Genomic DNA, 15,701 nt, shown 5'->3' on the forward strand with positions numbered 1-15,701 from the left:
AAATTGAGAGTCATCCAAAGGAAGTGTTGGTGTTCAGCTGTCTACTGAGAGAGGGTCATTCTTGGAGAAAAGGTCAAGTTGTCCTTCTGACGTACACTAGCTTTGTGACTATGGAAAAGTCACTTAACCTCTCAGTATGGCTATAATGCTGGCAGGGACTGGCTTCTTTTTCTCGTATTTGTATCTCCAGCATTTAGCACAGTGCCTGGCACATAGTAGGTGCTTAATAAATATTTATTGGCTCTTTGACTATTGGCAGTTTCAAGTGAGTTGCTGATCTGTATTAGTGAAAGGAGTTTCCCACCAAGAATTCAAAATGTCTGACTACACCCAGTTAGTTTTTATTGTTGGTAAAGGGACTTTATGGCATCTTTCAAAGTGCCCTTTTGGGGATTGCATGTAAATCTTCTATTCCTAGACTACAATTCATTCCCTTTCATGACAGATCATAGAGTTACTCTTCTAGAAATGAGGCATTCAAGACTCTGAGAGGGTTAATGACTTATCTAAGATCACAAAGCTAATCAGGGATGGGAACAAGACTTGAACCCAGGTCTCCTGGCTCTATTGATAACTTTTTTTGCATTATATTCTGCCTCCTTTCTCCCTTTTTGTCCCTGTCTGCCCTTCCAGACACCATTCCCTTTTTCCTTACTCCAAAATATATCGTAAACTTCCATTCTTTAAGGCTGCCTTCCACCCCATATAGTTTTCCCCCCAATGACTTAAAGCAACATTTTCCAGCTCAGTAACCCTCTAAGTACATCACAGAATGAGAGGGGTCTCCTGAGTCATTTGTGTCCATTTCCTTTCCTCCAGGCAGAACTTGTAGTTTAAGGTATCATGTACTAAAAGAGGGACTCAGACTGCTAATACATTTATTTCTCCATGGAAAACAATGTCACAACCTCCTCTGCTAGCTAACTCATTCTATTATCTATCAAAATGACTAAGCAAAATTATTCCCTATGTCACATTAAAATACCACCTGTTTATTTATGCAGATGTTCTATTCAGAATATAAAGTGCATTTAATTTAAGAAATTTCTACCAAAAAACCCATTTTTTTCATTTTTTCCTTCATGGATCTTATTTTATCCTACTCTTAATCATTTAGCTGCCCTAGTATGGCTCTTCTCCATATTTTCTTTATCTCTAACAAGCTGGGAAATCTCAAGCTAGAATCCCTGTTAGTCTGGGAAAAGAGCAAAAAAGGAGAGAAATAAGTGTGATAGGACTTTTAAGAGAGTGCTTTAATTCTACTCTTTCTTACCTCACTTCTCAGCAGGTAAAAGCCACTTTGTTGACTTTTCCTCTTACTTACAGAACTTTCCTTCTCTTCTTTTTCCTTTCCTTTTCCCCAACCTTTCCTCTCCCCACCCCAATCCCTCTGCTTTTCTTTATTCACTTTGTGCCCTCCAAGTGTTATCCCATGTACGTCTTCCACAAGCCCTCTTTTCAAACTCCCCTTTATGCTTTGTCTTTCCCCATTAGAATATAAGTTCATTGAGGGCAGAAAGTAACTTGCTTGTAGTCATATACCCAGCATTTATCATGGTGACTGACACATGGTAAACACTTAATAAATGCTTTGTCTAGCTATCTATTCCTTCTCTGTTTCCTCTTTGTGAGAGAATGTAAGGAGAGGGGAAAGAGGAATTTCTTCTGAACCTAAGGACCTCCCATGAATGATTTTATATATAGTAAAAATATCCCAAGGATGATTGTAATATATGACCATATGTCTAGACTAATCCATTCATTTTACAAATGAGAAAATTGTACCCAAAGAGGTCAAGTCACTTGGAAAGTTAACCACTGTAACAGTAGTTCAGCAACATGTTTAATTTATGGGTGGATCATTGTGATTTCTAACTTTTTAATGGATCATATTGGAACTCCTAATAGGAACATTAGCAAAAATCATTGCTCCTACTTACTGCCATATTTTTATTTTTACAGTGATGAACAGCAACGAGATTATTTAATGGAAAGAAGAGATCTGGCCATTGATTTTATTTTTTCTTTAGTGTTAATAGAAGTTTTGAAGCAGGTATGTTACCGTTTTAATATTGCTCCAAGATGAAGTTTGTCATTTCCGAGTCTGGTTGACATTAGAAGTTCTAGCTGTTAAATTATCAGTAAATTCCAAATCTAATTTTAAAACCAATAATATTTCTATGTGCTGAATTATTCACATTTGCTGAACTGAAATAAAATATGTTATAAATTTTGGTAGATGACATTTCAATTTTGCAGTGTATTCACTTCTGAATTCATGTTACATAGTATGATAATAGAAATTAGCCTTTGGTGTTTTCCCAATAATAACTACTAAGTCATGTTAACAGTTTGGTGTTCTTGGTAAATTATATTGCTAAAGGCCACATACAGAATTATGATTTGCATTGTGAGCAAGTTAATATTTAGTATTCCCTTGTCAGCTGAAAGATTATTCTTGTATTTCCAGATTCCGCTTCATCCTGTAATAGACAGTTTGATCCATGAGGTTATTAACTTGGCCTTCAAGCACTTTAAATACAAGGAAGGGTAAGTAAGGATACTGCATAAGTAGATTGCTTAAAATGAAATCATTTGTCCTTTTTAGGTCACCAATGCTTCTTATATCACCTCATTCTGTCTTGCTAGGTACCTTGGTCCTAACACTGGAAATATGCACATTGTCGCAGACCTCTATGCAGAAGTCATCGGGGTATTGGCACAAGCTAAGTGAGTAAATGTAGCTTCTGGTCATTCTACATACATGCATGTATATGTATGTGTGTATGTGCACATGTGTGTGCATGTATGGTTTTCCGTTTTCTTAAAGAGCGGAAAGAAGGATATCACCAGCCTTTTAGGTTAAAAGTTAGCATTGCTTATGCAAGGACCTAAGACAACTCCAAAAGATGGAAAATGCCATCCACATCCAGAGAAAGAACTATGGAGTCTGAATACAGATCAAAGCATACTGTTCGCTTTCTTTTGTTTTGGTTTGTTTTTCATTTCTCGTGGTTCCTCCCACTTGTTCTAAGTCTTCTATATAACTTGACTAATATGAAAATAAGTTTAATAAGAAGATATATGTAGAGCCTGTATCAGATCATGCACCATCTTGGGGAGGAGGAAGGAGGGAGGTGGAGAAAATTTAAAACTCAAAAGCTTATGGAAGTGAATGTTGAAAACTAAAAATAAATATTTTTTTTAAAAAGCTAGCATTACTTTATCTTTCCTGCCTTCATCTCTCCTATATCTTCTTTGCCGACTTATCATCTGCATCACGCCTCCTGGCAGTGCATGTTGCCCGGGGTTCTCTCTTGGACCTTCTTCTCTACTCTCTTTTTTAGTAACTTTATCAGGTCCCATAGGTTTAATTATCACCTCTCTTCCTATGACTTAAGATCAGTAAATCTAGCCACAGACTCTCCCCTGACCTTGTTACATATCAGTAATTAACTATCAGACATCTCAAGCTAACCAGTTTGCAAAATCTCCCAGAGACATCTCAAACTCAACCTATCCAAAACTGAGCTCTTTATATTTCTGCCCTAAATCCAGTTCTCTCCCATACTCCTTTCTTGCTACCAAAGTCACCACTATCCTCCACAAGTCTCCCTGATTTGTAGGCACTGCCATTATCCATAATTCTTTACTCTCCCTTAGGACTCATCTGACCAAGATTTGATCAAGTGCCAAATGTTGCCATTTCTGTCTCATATCCAACCTCATTTTTCTATTTACACAGATACCTCCTTAGTTCAACCTCTTATCAACTCTCACCTAGATTATTGCAAGAGGTACCTAGTTACTCTCCCTGCTGGAAGTTCCTTCCCACTCCAGTGCATCCAACACACAGCTACCAAAGAAATTTTTTTAAGTGCAGATCTGACCATGTGACTCCCAAACTGAATCAACTCTATTGTGGCTGTTCAGTCGTTTCTGACTTTCCATGAACCCATTTGGGGTTTTCTTGGCAAAGATACTGGAATAGTTCACTTTTCCTTCTCCAGTTCACTTTACAGATGAGAAAACTGAGGTAGACAGGTTGAAGTGATTTGCTCAGGGTCACATAGTTAAGTGAGGCCAGATTTGAACTTGGGTCTTTCTGACTCCAGGCCCACTGCTCTATCCACTGTGTCCGCCCAGCTGCCCTAATCAATGTTAGTAGCCCACTATTTTCTCTATGATAAATTATAAATGCCTGTGTTTTAACCCTAACACCCTTCACAACCTGGCTTGAACCGAACTTTCCATTCTCATTGTATGTTACTCCCTTTGCTGCACTCTGTTGTGATCCTCTTTCTGTTCCTCACACATGACCCTTCATCTCCTTCTTTCCATCCAGTTATCTAGCACAGTGCTTAGCACATATTAGCTCAGGGCTGGGAAACCTGCAGTCTCAAGGCCACTTGTCATGCTTTAGGTCCTCAAATGCAGCCGTTTGACTGAATTACAACTTCATTGAACAAATTCCATTAAGAAAAGGATTTGTTCTGTAAAACTTAGACTCAGTCAAAAGGCCACATCCAAGGACCTAGAAGTCCACATGTGACCTCAAGGCCACAGGTTCCCCATCCCTGCATTATTAGCCTATTGGCTTGTTTGATGGGCCAGATCTTTACTTTGGAAGGTCATAGATTTCCAACTCCTGCATGAGAAAACTAAATTTTTTAGGCTAAGTAGGACTTTCTCAGCCCAGCATGGTTCTCAAAAACTTTATAATATTTCAGATGTTTGTTTTTTCTTGTTCTGTGGGTAATAGTTTTATAAAGTATGAAAGAATCCATTTTAACATGTTCCATTACTATATACTGCTGTCTACTTATTTCAGTGGAGCTAAAAATGTCCCAGATTCTGTCATGGAAATTCTCATTGCTAAATTTATCTGGCCCCGTAGCACTTGTAGGAAACTGGAATTGAATCACATTAGTCTATTAGCAATTTATACTTGTAGAAATGATGTCATCTCCTACTCTCTTGTCTGTATCTCCCTCCTCCCCTTGGATCAATCATGCAAGGCTCTGATACTTTTAGCTTCACCTTGGTTAATTAAACATGCGTCCTGGCTCTGTGATCTAACTGATATGGAGAGTGCCAGTAAGGAGCTGCCAGTGAAGGTCATCATCTTCTGTGTGACTTACAGTCTTAGAGCACTGAGAAGTTAAGTAATTTACCATCAGCATGGAGACAGTATTTGTCAGATGGGACAGAAGGCTTGAGGCTTTCTGGTTCCAAATCCAGCCCTCTCTCTATTACTCTACATTGCCTCTCAAGTAATCATATAGGAGAAATAATGTGAAAGTTTCATCTGTGGACCCACTCAAGAGCAATAATGCTGCCCAAGTTACTGTGGAGTACAGTTCGTGGAAGGTTACTCAGTGAATCAACAGGAACCTACTATGTTCCAGGCACTGTGCTAAGTGCTGATAACACAAAGAATGGTTTAAAAAAATAGTCCCTGCTCTCAAAAAGATCTCAGCCTAATGGGGAAGATATCGTACAAACATAAGATATAGTCAGGATAAATTGGAAGTGTGTGTGCTTGTCCTTTGTTGCTGAAGAAGGCCATGCCATCAAAGAAATAATGACATGACTTGCACTTGACTTTGTTTTGAGTGAGGGAGGGCTGTGCAGGTCACCAGCCTCACTTCTCCTCCTGAGCCATCTGAATCCAGTGACCAGATATTCATCAGGATGACTGGATATGACCCAGGATGAGGCAGTTGGGGTTAGTGTGACCTTGGGCAAATTGGAGGTAGCCTGAGAGGAAAAGGAAGAGGGAAGAAGGAGGACTAAGAAAGGCTTCTTGTAGAAGGTCAGCTCTTAGTGGAGACTTTAAAAAGCCAGGAGGCAGAGAAGAGTAAGGAAACCTTTCTAGGGATGAGAAACAGTCAGAGAAAGTACCCAGAATCAGAAGACAGAGCATTTAGTGGGAGAAACAGCAAAGAGGACAATGCCACTAGGCCTCAGACTACATAAAGGTGTGTAAGTTACAAGAAACCTGGAAAGGTAGGAAGGGACCAGGTTATAAAGGGCTTTAAAAGCTAAACAAGTATTTGTATTTGATCCTGGAGATAATAGGGAGCTACTGGAGTTTAGAGGAGTGACATGGTCAGATCTGAACTTCAGGAAGAACGATTTGATAACATGATGGACTGGAACTGGAAGAGACCTGAGGCCAGGGGACCGACCAGCAGGCTATTGCAATAATTCCAAAGTGAGGTGGTGAGGGTCTGCACCAGGGCAGTGATGGGTGGCAGAGGCAGAGGAAAAAAGAAATCTGGAAAATGTAGTTTGCTGAGTTTTACTAATTATACTTTCTTTTTCCTGAGATCATTTATCTAGCAACCCTAGCTATCTATATGGCCTGAAACCAGTAAAAAAAAAAAAAAAGTTTCTAATCATTCAAAATAAATTCATCAAGAACATAGACCCCTAAGCTCAAGAAGACCCAAAAATGAAGACTGTCACTCCAGATCACACAATAGGAAGAAACTCCGAGCTCTTCAGATTTACAGCCTATTGTTTTTCGTACCACATAATGCTACCTTTGCGTAATTAGTACTCATTATAATGACCCTACAGTCCTCAAGAAAAGATTAAATCAAGTTTGGTTGAAGGAGGTTAGAATGTGCATAAGACTAAATATTAGCAAGATTTCTGCTGAAAATGGGTTACAGTTTTTTTAAAGCATTGAGGACTGAAAGTTCAGTTATTTAGAAAACTTTTGTTTCAGTGGCATAATTCATTCCACCCAAATGCTAGTTAAATGAAGGGTTACTCTTATCTTTTTACAAATCAGTCAATTCTTACATTTCACAAAACTGTAACTTCTTTGTTGCAGCCTCAGAGTAATTTTCTGTTTTATTTACATTAGGTATTAAGTAGCAAAGTTAAAGAAACCACTTTCATTTTCCTTTGTTTTGATGGATTATGTACCATGAGTATCACTTACTGTACAAAGACCTCCCACAGGTATTTTGCTTTCAAATTGCTTATGGGTGTGAACCAAGCCAAGGAACAGACCAAAACGTCAGTCTCTTAGCAGTAGTAGCAGAAAGAATTCAGACTAAATGATAATAGTTTATAATAAGTTAGCATTTTTATAGTGATTTAAGATTTGCCAAGCACATTATATAGGTTATTATCTCATTCAATCCTCCAAACAACCCTGAGAGGTAGGTGCTATTATTATCCACAATTTTTTGTTGTTGTTCTTGTGTAGTTGTTTAGTTGTGTTTGACTTTTCATGACCCCCATGAACTATATCACACTATCTGTGAGATTTTTTGAGCAAAGAAAATACTGCAGTGGTTTACAGTTTCCTCTCCAGTGGATTAAGACAAACAAAAGTTAAGTGACTTGCCCAGGGTCACACAGCTAGTATAAGGGTCTGAGGCTGGATTTGAACTCAGGTCTTCCTGACTTGAGTCCCAATGCTCAATCCACTGAGCCACCCAGCTGCCCCATCCACATGTTACAAATGATAAAATAGGATAAAAGTGAATAAGTGCATAGAGTCACACAGCTAATAAGTTTATGAAGTAGGATTTAAACTCAAATCTTCCTCACTTCATGTCCAGAAGAATTCTACCTAATGTACCAGCTTTAAGGTCCATTCTAGCTCTGTGACTCTAGGAATTAAGAAAGGAAAAAAGCCAAATTAATAGCTGATTATTAATAGTTATCATGGGAACACAGGAATGCCATATCACAGGAATGCCGTATCAGTCAGGTCTGTTGCAGCTAGTTTCTGGTAGTATGTTGTAGTAGAAAAAATAGTGATTCTGATGTCAGAGGACTTGGATTCAAATCTCATTTCTAACACTACCAGTATAAGCGTGGGTAAGTCACTTCATTTCCCTGGGCCTCGGTTTCTTTATCTGTAAAATGAGGGGCTTGGTCTAGGTGCCTCTGAGGTTCCTTCCAACTCTAGACTTAATCCTATGATCTGCCAGAGTGCCAGCACTGAGTCCAGTTCTATTAGTAGTTCATGGATCATTCACATTTAGGAGATGTTTTAAGGTCTTTATGGTCATTTGCATAACCTTTAGAAATTTCTTTCTTCCAGTAATCTCATACTTAAATTGCTTTAAAGAGTTAATACACTCTCCATTGGTCAAATAATTAACATTTATCAAAGATTAGCATAGTATCCCTTAAGTCAGTTACTTTCCAAGTGACTTTTCATGAATTAGTACTTTACTTCCTGTTCTCTAGTAAGATCACCTTCAGTGTTCAGTTGAAAATTTTCCAAAATAACACATTTATCCATTGGAAAAAATAACTAGGCATAAGTAGTACAATACAGTTACATTTTCTTCTAAATAAAGTTATTTTCATGAAATTATTTAATGTTATTTCCCATAGTAATGAGATTCTATAGTGTTATGGGGGGGGGGTTTCCTCCTATAACTTTAGTTAGTATAAGGATTATGTATGTAGTCGGATAGAATTTTAGCAGCATCTTGTCGGTTTAATGATGATAATATTGCCTTGGAAAAATTATCTTTGAGTGTAATTCAGAGAGTGGGTTAAGCTTTTAAAAACCATTTACATTGAAATTAGGTAAAGATAGACTTTGAGTAGAAGCACGGTGTGCTTGAATTTGCATCAGATCCATTTAAATCATGATTTAGATCATTTGTCCCAGAGCTCTCAGATTGTAAAAGTATATTGTTGTTTGATATGACTTTAATAGATATTTCGTAACATGGAGTTTGCTTCTTAGACAGTATACATTATTCATTTCAAAAAAGCAGTAGCTTTTGCTGTTTTTCGGATTGGTTTTAGAGTTTCATCAGAAAACTGAATTTGGTTTTCATTTCTTAAAGTGAATGGAACAGATCCTTGGGAAGACCTTGAGAAATGAACCATATCCATATAAATCGGTTAATCATAGCTATGTGAAAATGTCGTTTCCACACTGCATTGGGACAGCTGAAAGTAAAAGATGTTTAAATTTCTTTTCATTTATAATATAATAGGAAGAAGCAAGGTGTAGCCCATAGAGACCTGGTCACTGAGTCAGAAAGACTCCTGATCCCCTGATACATACTAGCTTTTTGAGCCTAGACAAATCAATTAACCTCTTGGTGCTGCAGGCAGTTTTTAAGACTTTCTGTCACAGAGCAGGTAGGAGTTATGAAAAGTACAGATCCAGTTTTGTTTGTTTTTGGTTTGTTTGGTTTTTTTTAAAAAAACAGAATAACTAACTTATAGTATTATGGATATTGTTCTTCCAGGATTAACATTTAAAAACAGAAGCATATACACTTAAACAAAAATCAAGTCAACTTTCTTGTTAAGATAAAAAAACTAGAAATATTTCACTAAATAGCTCATTCTTTACCTACCTGCTTTTTCATATTTTTCTCCCCAAACTATATAACTAGATACTATAATTCTCATTGCAGTCTTTTTTTGAGTTCTAACATACTTGGATGAACCTTTACTCTTACTGATTGATGTGAATGCTCTCCCCCAGTATATCCAGCAGCTCTTCTCTTCTTTCTCACCCTGGGTGGTTTCATGTCCTCCCATAAGCACTCCATAAAGGAGCCTCCCAGTAGCTTGGATAGTTAACTGGTTCTTTTTATAGTGGGGAGGGGATGAGGGAGAATACTGAGGGAGTACTGAAGCCCCTCACCTCTTATATCCTATTTTCTCATTCCTACCAATGTGACTGCTCCATTTGCTTTTCCTGTCATACAGTTCCCTAATGATATTTTAATATGACTTTTCATGCCCATCATCTTCGCTAGTAATGTCCTGCCACTTCCTTATCCCCACACTGAGGCTTCCCATTATCCTTTGAATTGCCTGCATTTTAATTTCTCTGAGATCATAGGATTTCAGGACTTTTTATCCATGTGTCATCATGGAGACAGTATTAATGATAATGAGTCAGGATGCACATGCACGGAAGCACTGTAGCACTGTTCAGTCTCCCATATGCCATGGATCCGCAATCCCATCCATGTAGGCATTTACTCCTTTCATTTTGGTTGTGGCTTTTCCATGTATTATGTCTAATCTGATTCAAATCTATAGGTCCTCCACAGAGACTGTTTCCCCCACCCCTGACATTCTGGAGGGCTTTTTTGAAGTCTCTATATACATTGCATGAGTACCAGCAAATATTCCTGACATCCCAGGTTAGCACCCTGAATTCATTTCCCCAAAGATCTACTACCATGCATGTGTTTATGTTCTATAATTCTGTTATGTTACAGAATAACTCAGCCACATTATGCATCTTTTTGTGGACTGGCTTAGGAACCTAAGTGAAACTACTTTTATGGAAAGATATATTCTGAGATCCAAATAGCCAATTTACAAGTTTTTCAATTAATATTGTTCTCCATAGATAAGAGGCAGCTCTATGGCACAGTTCTTAGAGACTGGAGTTTGAATCGGAGTCAAACATTTACTAGCTGAGTGATCCTGGGCAAGTCACTTAACCTCTCTGTGCCTCAGTTTCTTCAACTGTAAAATGGAGATCATTAATAAAATCTACCTCAGGGTTGTTATAAGGATCAAATAAGATAGCATATCATAAGCATTGTCAGCCTTTAGGCATTACATGAATGCTAGTGATTATTATTATTAATAGATGACAAACCTACCTCATTTTCCAATTGAGGATTTCCTCAATGATATCCTTGCACTATCCCTTGTGCATAGCACCTTATTAGAAATATGCTGCAACCTTCTTGTGTTCAATGTACATTGGCCTTAGGGCTTCCTACGTTTATGATTTATTAAAGCACAGGATCTTATTTGGCTTTCCTTGAACTTGTTTGATTTTTTTTTAACTTATTTTGGTCACTATATTTCAATACTGTGTTTCTTTTGTAATATAAATAAAATAATGTTTCCTTTGTAATCCTACATATTTTATTTATGCACCAAAAACATGAATTCTAATAAGGGCATCATAGCATTCACCAAACCACTAAATGATTTCATGATACATATAAGGTTAAGAACCCGTGCCTCAGAGATTACACTTTCACAAGATTTGCAACAGTTTGCTCATTTTAGTTGGACATTTATGTTGCCAAAAAAAAAAAAAAAATGAGCCTTTGTACCTTGGAGCAACCTTGGAGTTCTTCAGAACCCTGGGCAGTTTCCCAAAGGCATCTCAGCCTGCTGTCATGCTCCTTTCTGGGATATGCTCACAAAGATTACATAAGTAAAAAAATCTCATCATGGGTCATTTCAAAATTTTTGTCTTTGACCATGATACTAATTGATAGGTTAGGGATATAGCTTAAGCATATGAGCTTTCTATCCATAAATGTATCCATTTTGAAGATGTGTTTTTATTTATATAAGCATATATGTGCTTGTGTATGTGTGTATGCATATATCAGCTACCAGTTAATAAATAAATTTTTTCTTAGACTACCTCATTAATGCCTCTCAGGAATTCCTCTAATTCCAGTATTCCAGAATAGTAACAGTTTCATAAGTAATTGTTGATTTGATTTTTTTAATTATAAAATTTTCCTGTATTTTCAAAATAGATTTTTTTTTAGCAGTCAATAGATTACTTTTAAATGCAAATTTTGGAATTTTAGGTGGCAATTTGACAGTGGCACCAAAATTCTTCAAGTATGTGTGTGCCCTGCATTCTGCAATCAATTAATTAATGAATGAGCATTTCCTGAATGCCCACTATATGCCAGGCCCTATTCTAGGAATTGAGAAGATACCAAGGTCAAAATGAAACTGTCTTTGCCCTTAAGAAGCTTATATTCCATTGAAGGAATTCAACATACATGGATGTGGCCCACTATGGCATTTCTTACACTCTTATAACCCTGAAGTTCCAGTGCTTTGAGATCTAGGACTGTAATATAACTTAACTCAAAGAAACAGAGCTTTATCCACTCTCAGCACAGCTGCTATAAGCAGAAGCCTAGCCATTTAGAAAGAGTCCAGATAACCCGCATGCTTCATCTGCTGAGTAGCTTAAATACAGTACAAGAGAATCTGAAAGAGAACTGAACCTTTCACCAAATCCTGGCCTTTCCCAGAAGGTGGAGATTACCCTTAAACTAAATTTAAAACATCCTGTTGCCCAAACTCTCTCCTGTAGATATTCTGTGAAGAAGGTCTGTGTTAAAGTGATTTTCCTATCTGGACTTGACCAAACATGTGTGTCTTTTACCCTCAGATTTCCTGCTGTGAAGAAAAAATTTATGGCAGAACTGAAAGAGCTCCGGCACAAAGAGCAGAGTCCATACGTGGTTCAGAGCATCATCAGTTTGATAATGGGGATGAAATTCTTTCGCATTAAAATGTATCCAGTGGAGGACTTTGAAGCCTCTCTTCAGTTCATGCAGGTGAGACCCTGGGCAGTAAGGCTAACTTGGAATGACTTGGAAAGTCCATTCCATCTAACTTTTTGTACTGTGAATTGGAATTTTCTCAGTTACTTTGTTGATGTGTGATAGTTTTTTGCATCATATTTTAGAGCAGGATGGTATACTGGCGGGTTCCATTGAGTTAGTTATTGTTTCTTCATTGGCTCTCTCTCGTGCCTGGTATTCTCTCCCTCCCCATTTCTGTCTCTGGTCATCCTCCAAGACTCAACTAAAATTCTACCTTCTTCAGGAAACTTTTCCCAGTTCTTAATTCAAGTGCCACATCCCTCTGCTGGTAATATACAATCTATCCTCTGTGTTGCTTGTTGAAAGTAGTTGTTTTCACGTTATTTCCCCCATTAGACTATGAGCCCCTTGAGTGCTGGGACTGTTTTTGCCTTTCTTTGTTTCCTTGGGGCTTAGCACGGTATCTGGCACATAATAGGCCCTTAACAAATGCTAGTTGACTTGTTGACTTCTTCCACTGGAAAAATGTTTGCCAGTTGGTCTGGATGGAATTTAGCTAGTTTAATACTCCTTATGTCTCATAATAATTAAGATACTCTCATGCCCCTGATGTATAGCTGTGAGAACTTCAAATGTGAGCAGAAAGAAATCATTCTCATTCATGCTATAAATAAGTAGCTGATAAGCATACGATTTTAAAAGAGCCTCCATTAAGCTGTATGAACTTGAATGTAGATAGTGTAGTGTTTGTCATGTTTTACTTGAGAAAAATTCTTGGTAATGGGAATGTAGTATAGTAAGCAGGCATGAGATAAAAAGCATAGAATCTGTTTTATCAGGTTCTGCTACTGGCTTATTTTGGATGATGGTCTTAATCTGTTGAAAACTTGAGTTTTCCCAGCCACAGATGAAGAATATTACTCATACATGTTTCAAGTGAACTTGGCTCCATGCCTTGGGTCAAGCCTGTGACTGAGAATTTTGGTATAAATATGTAACATAAAATTATTAAAGGGCTACAATAGTTCTAGGAATCTTTGTACTCTGTCTTGTGTCAGGAAATGTCTAGCTTTCTTTTAGGATAAGTTCGTATATTTCAGGCAAAAATATTATTAAGTTACTGATAGATTGAGGCCTTTCTCATTATGGTCCCAGTGTTAATTAGACATCATATAATGAAAGTATTTAAATGTCATAAAATTACACATGGTTAATTTAGGTTATCATTTCCATAAAAGCAATCCCTTATGAAGACCGTTATGTATGGCTAACCTGGCCAGATGACAGAATAATAGTGTCCTAGTGGTAATCTAGCTGTGGGGTCAACCCCATAGAAAGGAAATTCAGATTGCTGAAAATCTCTCATAGATGTGCTGCACTGACCAGAAACAGATTGTATAGGGTTCCATTCCTAATGTGTACTCTGAGACATCAGAACAGACAAAACAGTCAAAGAGATTAATTAAATATCTGTGTATCCAAAGCCTAAACATAATATGGCCTCGGGACTCATATTATATATATATTATACATATTATATATATTCATATATATTATATATATAAAACAAAAATATAGTTTTAGTTTTTAATATTATTTAGTCCCTTATATAATCCTTTATAAACTGCATAATTTTTTTCTGACTGAGATTCTGTTATAAACTACCACTTTCTGTTATAAACTACCATCATCAAAAAATATTCATTAAATACTTAATTCTACATGGCATTGTACTAGGCTCTGTACAAAAGAACCAAATACGGATAGTGCCTGCCCTCCAGAAATATATACAATATATATAATACATAGTATACCATATATCTTATATGTATATAATATAGTATAATATAATATCTTCTGCCTGTAGATAAAATTCCATTTCATTTGAATAATCTAAGTATCTCTGTTGGCAAAGGAACTGGTAAGTATATCTGCTGCCAACAGATGGTCTGTTATTTTTGCATATAAGATTGAAGTAGGAGGAGGTAGAGATGATAAGATGGGTAGCACTGTCAAATGGGGGATGAGATAATTCTGACTTTGTCCATTTATGATGACTTTGCCAATATGTTTTTTTCTTTTACACACTGAGATAGTTTGAGAATTAATGAAGATTAACATCTTTATTATATGTTATCCTTTTTATTTAATGAAGATTAACATCTTTATTATATGTTATCCTTTTTATAGGTAACGCAAATACTAGATTGAATTATAAACACTTTAGGCTTGTTTCATGTCTTTATTCCAACTTTTCATTGCTTTGTTTTGTAATTCTGTTCTAATTCATAGGAATGTGCACATTATTTTCTGGAAGTTAAAGACAAAGATATCAAGCATGCGTTGGCAGGTCTCTTTGTTGAAATTCTCGTCCCTGTAGCAGCTGTGAGTTACATTTTTCTTTCAATGAATTTCTCAAAGTCAGAGAAGGAAAGTCAACATTTGATTAATGATGTTAATATTACATATGTCTTTCTTTCAGGCTGTTAAGAATGAAGTGAATGTCCCCTGCCTTAGAAATTTTGTTGAAAGCCTTTATGACACAACACTCGAACTGTCTTCAAGAAAGAAACATTCCCTGGTTAGTAACCATAAGCAAGGAAAAAATTAAAGCACCAAGGTATCCAAGACTAACATTCCTCAACAGAAATCTGTATAGGTAGGAGTCGTATGGACTGTAGAATCATGGTTCAGCAAAGTCTACTTTGGCATTGCAACAGCATACATTTACATTGATTACCTTTTTTGGTTGCATAATTGTAATGAGGGGATTAGATATGATGATCTCAAAGATCCTTTCGTCTTTAAGATTCTATAACGTTGTGTGAGGTTTGCTTCAAGTCTAATTTTTCTTTAAAAAAAACTTTGTGGATCAAAAGCTTCAGCTTAAAAAATAATTTCTCCTCATAACACACAAGATTCCTCCCTAGTAAGTCCCTGTTCTGACAAGCAGAGGAGAGACAGGGTGGAGAGGGAATGGGGAAGCAGATAGTCGCCATGAGAAATGTGATGACGTTCGAGAAACAAGTTTATAGAAAAAGATTTGTTCTATATGGCAGCAACTGAAACCTTTTAAAATAGGAATGCCTTCTACCCTTTAGGTCTACTAAGTACTTTTTGATTTTGGATCCTTCTCAAAGCTTTACAGAATTTCAGCAGCTGTATTTTTTGGTAATAGTGTGGTTGATGGCCTAATGACAGCTTAAAGTTGTTCTAAAGCAAAATTGGAATATTAAACAATCTTTCATTAACAAAGTGCATCTTATAGTGGCATGTTTTCCTCATAGTTCAAATAATATATCATTTTATTTCCATTTCTGTTGGCCTTAACTTACTTTGCATCATAGTGTAAGAGTCAAT

General features: G+C 36.8%; 1 protein-coding gene across 9 annotated transcripts in view; it reads left to right on the forward strand.

The window, feature by feature from the left end:
- Window positions 1-15,701, forward strand: part of FRY (FRY microtubule binding protein) — a 566,260-nt gene that overhangs the window by 376,727 nt on the left and 173,832 nt on the right. For all 9 annotated transcript variants that reach the window (XM_072611868.1, XM_072611863.1, XM_072611870.1 and 6 more), the window contains 6 exons: window positions 1,963-2,053; window positions 2,471-2,550; window positions 2,650-2,730; window positions 12,185-12,353; window positions 14,634-14,726; window positions 14,824-14,922. In XM_072611868.1, the coding sequence (XP_072467969.1) occupies window positions 1,963-2,053; window positions 2,471-2,550; window positions 2,650-2,730; window positions 12,185-12,353; window positions 14,634-14,726; window positions 14,824-14,922 (613 nt within the window). The remainder of the gene's footprint in view (window positions 1-1,962; window positions 2,054-2,470; window positions 2,551-2,649; window positions 2,731-12,184; window positions 12,354-14,633; window positions 14,727-14,823; window positions 14,923-15,701) is intronic.

This window comes from Notamacropus eugenii, chromosome 5 (genome assembly GCF_028372415.1).
Source record: "Notamacropus eugenii isolate mMacEug1 chromosome 5, mMacEug1.pri_v2, whole genome shotgun sequence".
NCBI classification, from domain to species: Eukaryota; Metazoa; Chordata; class Mammalia; order Diprotodontia; family Macropodidae; genus Notamacropus; species Notamacropus eugenii.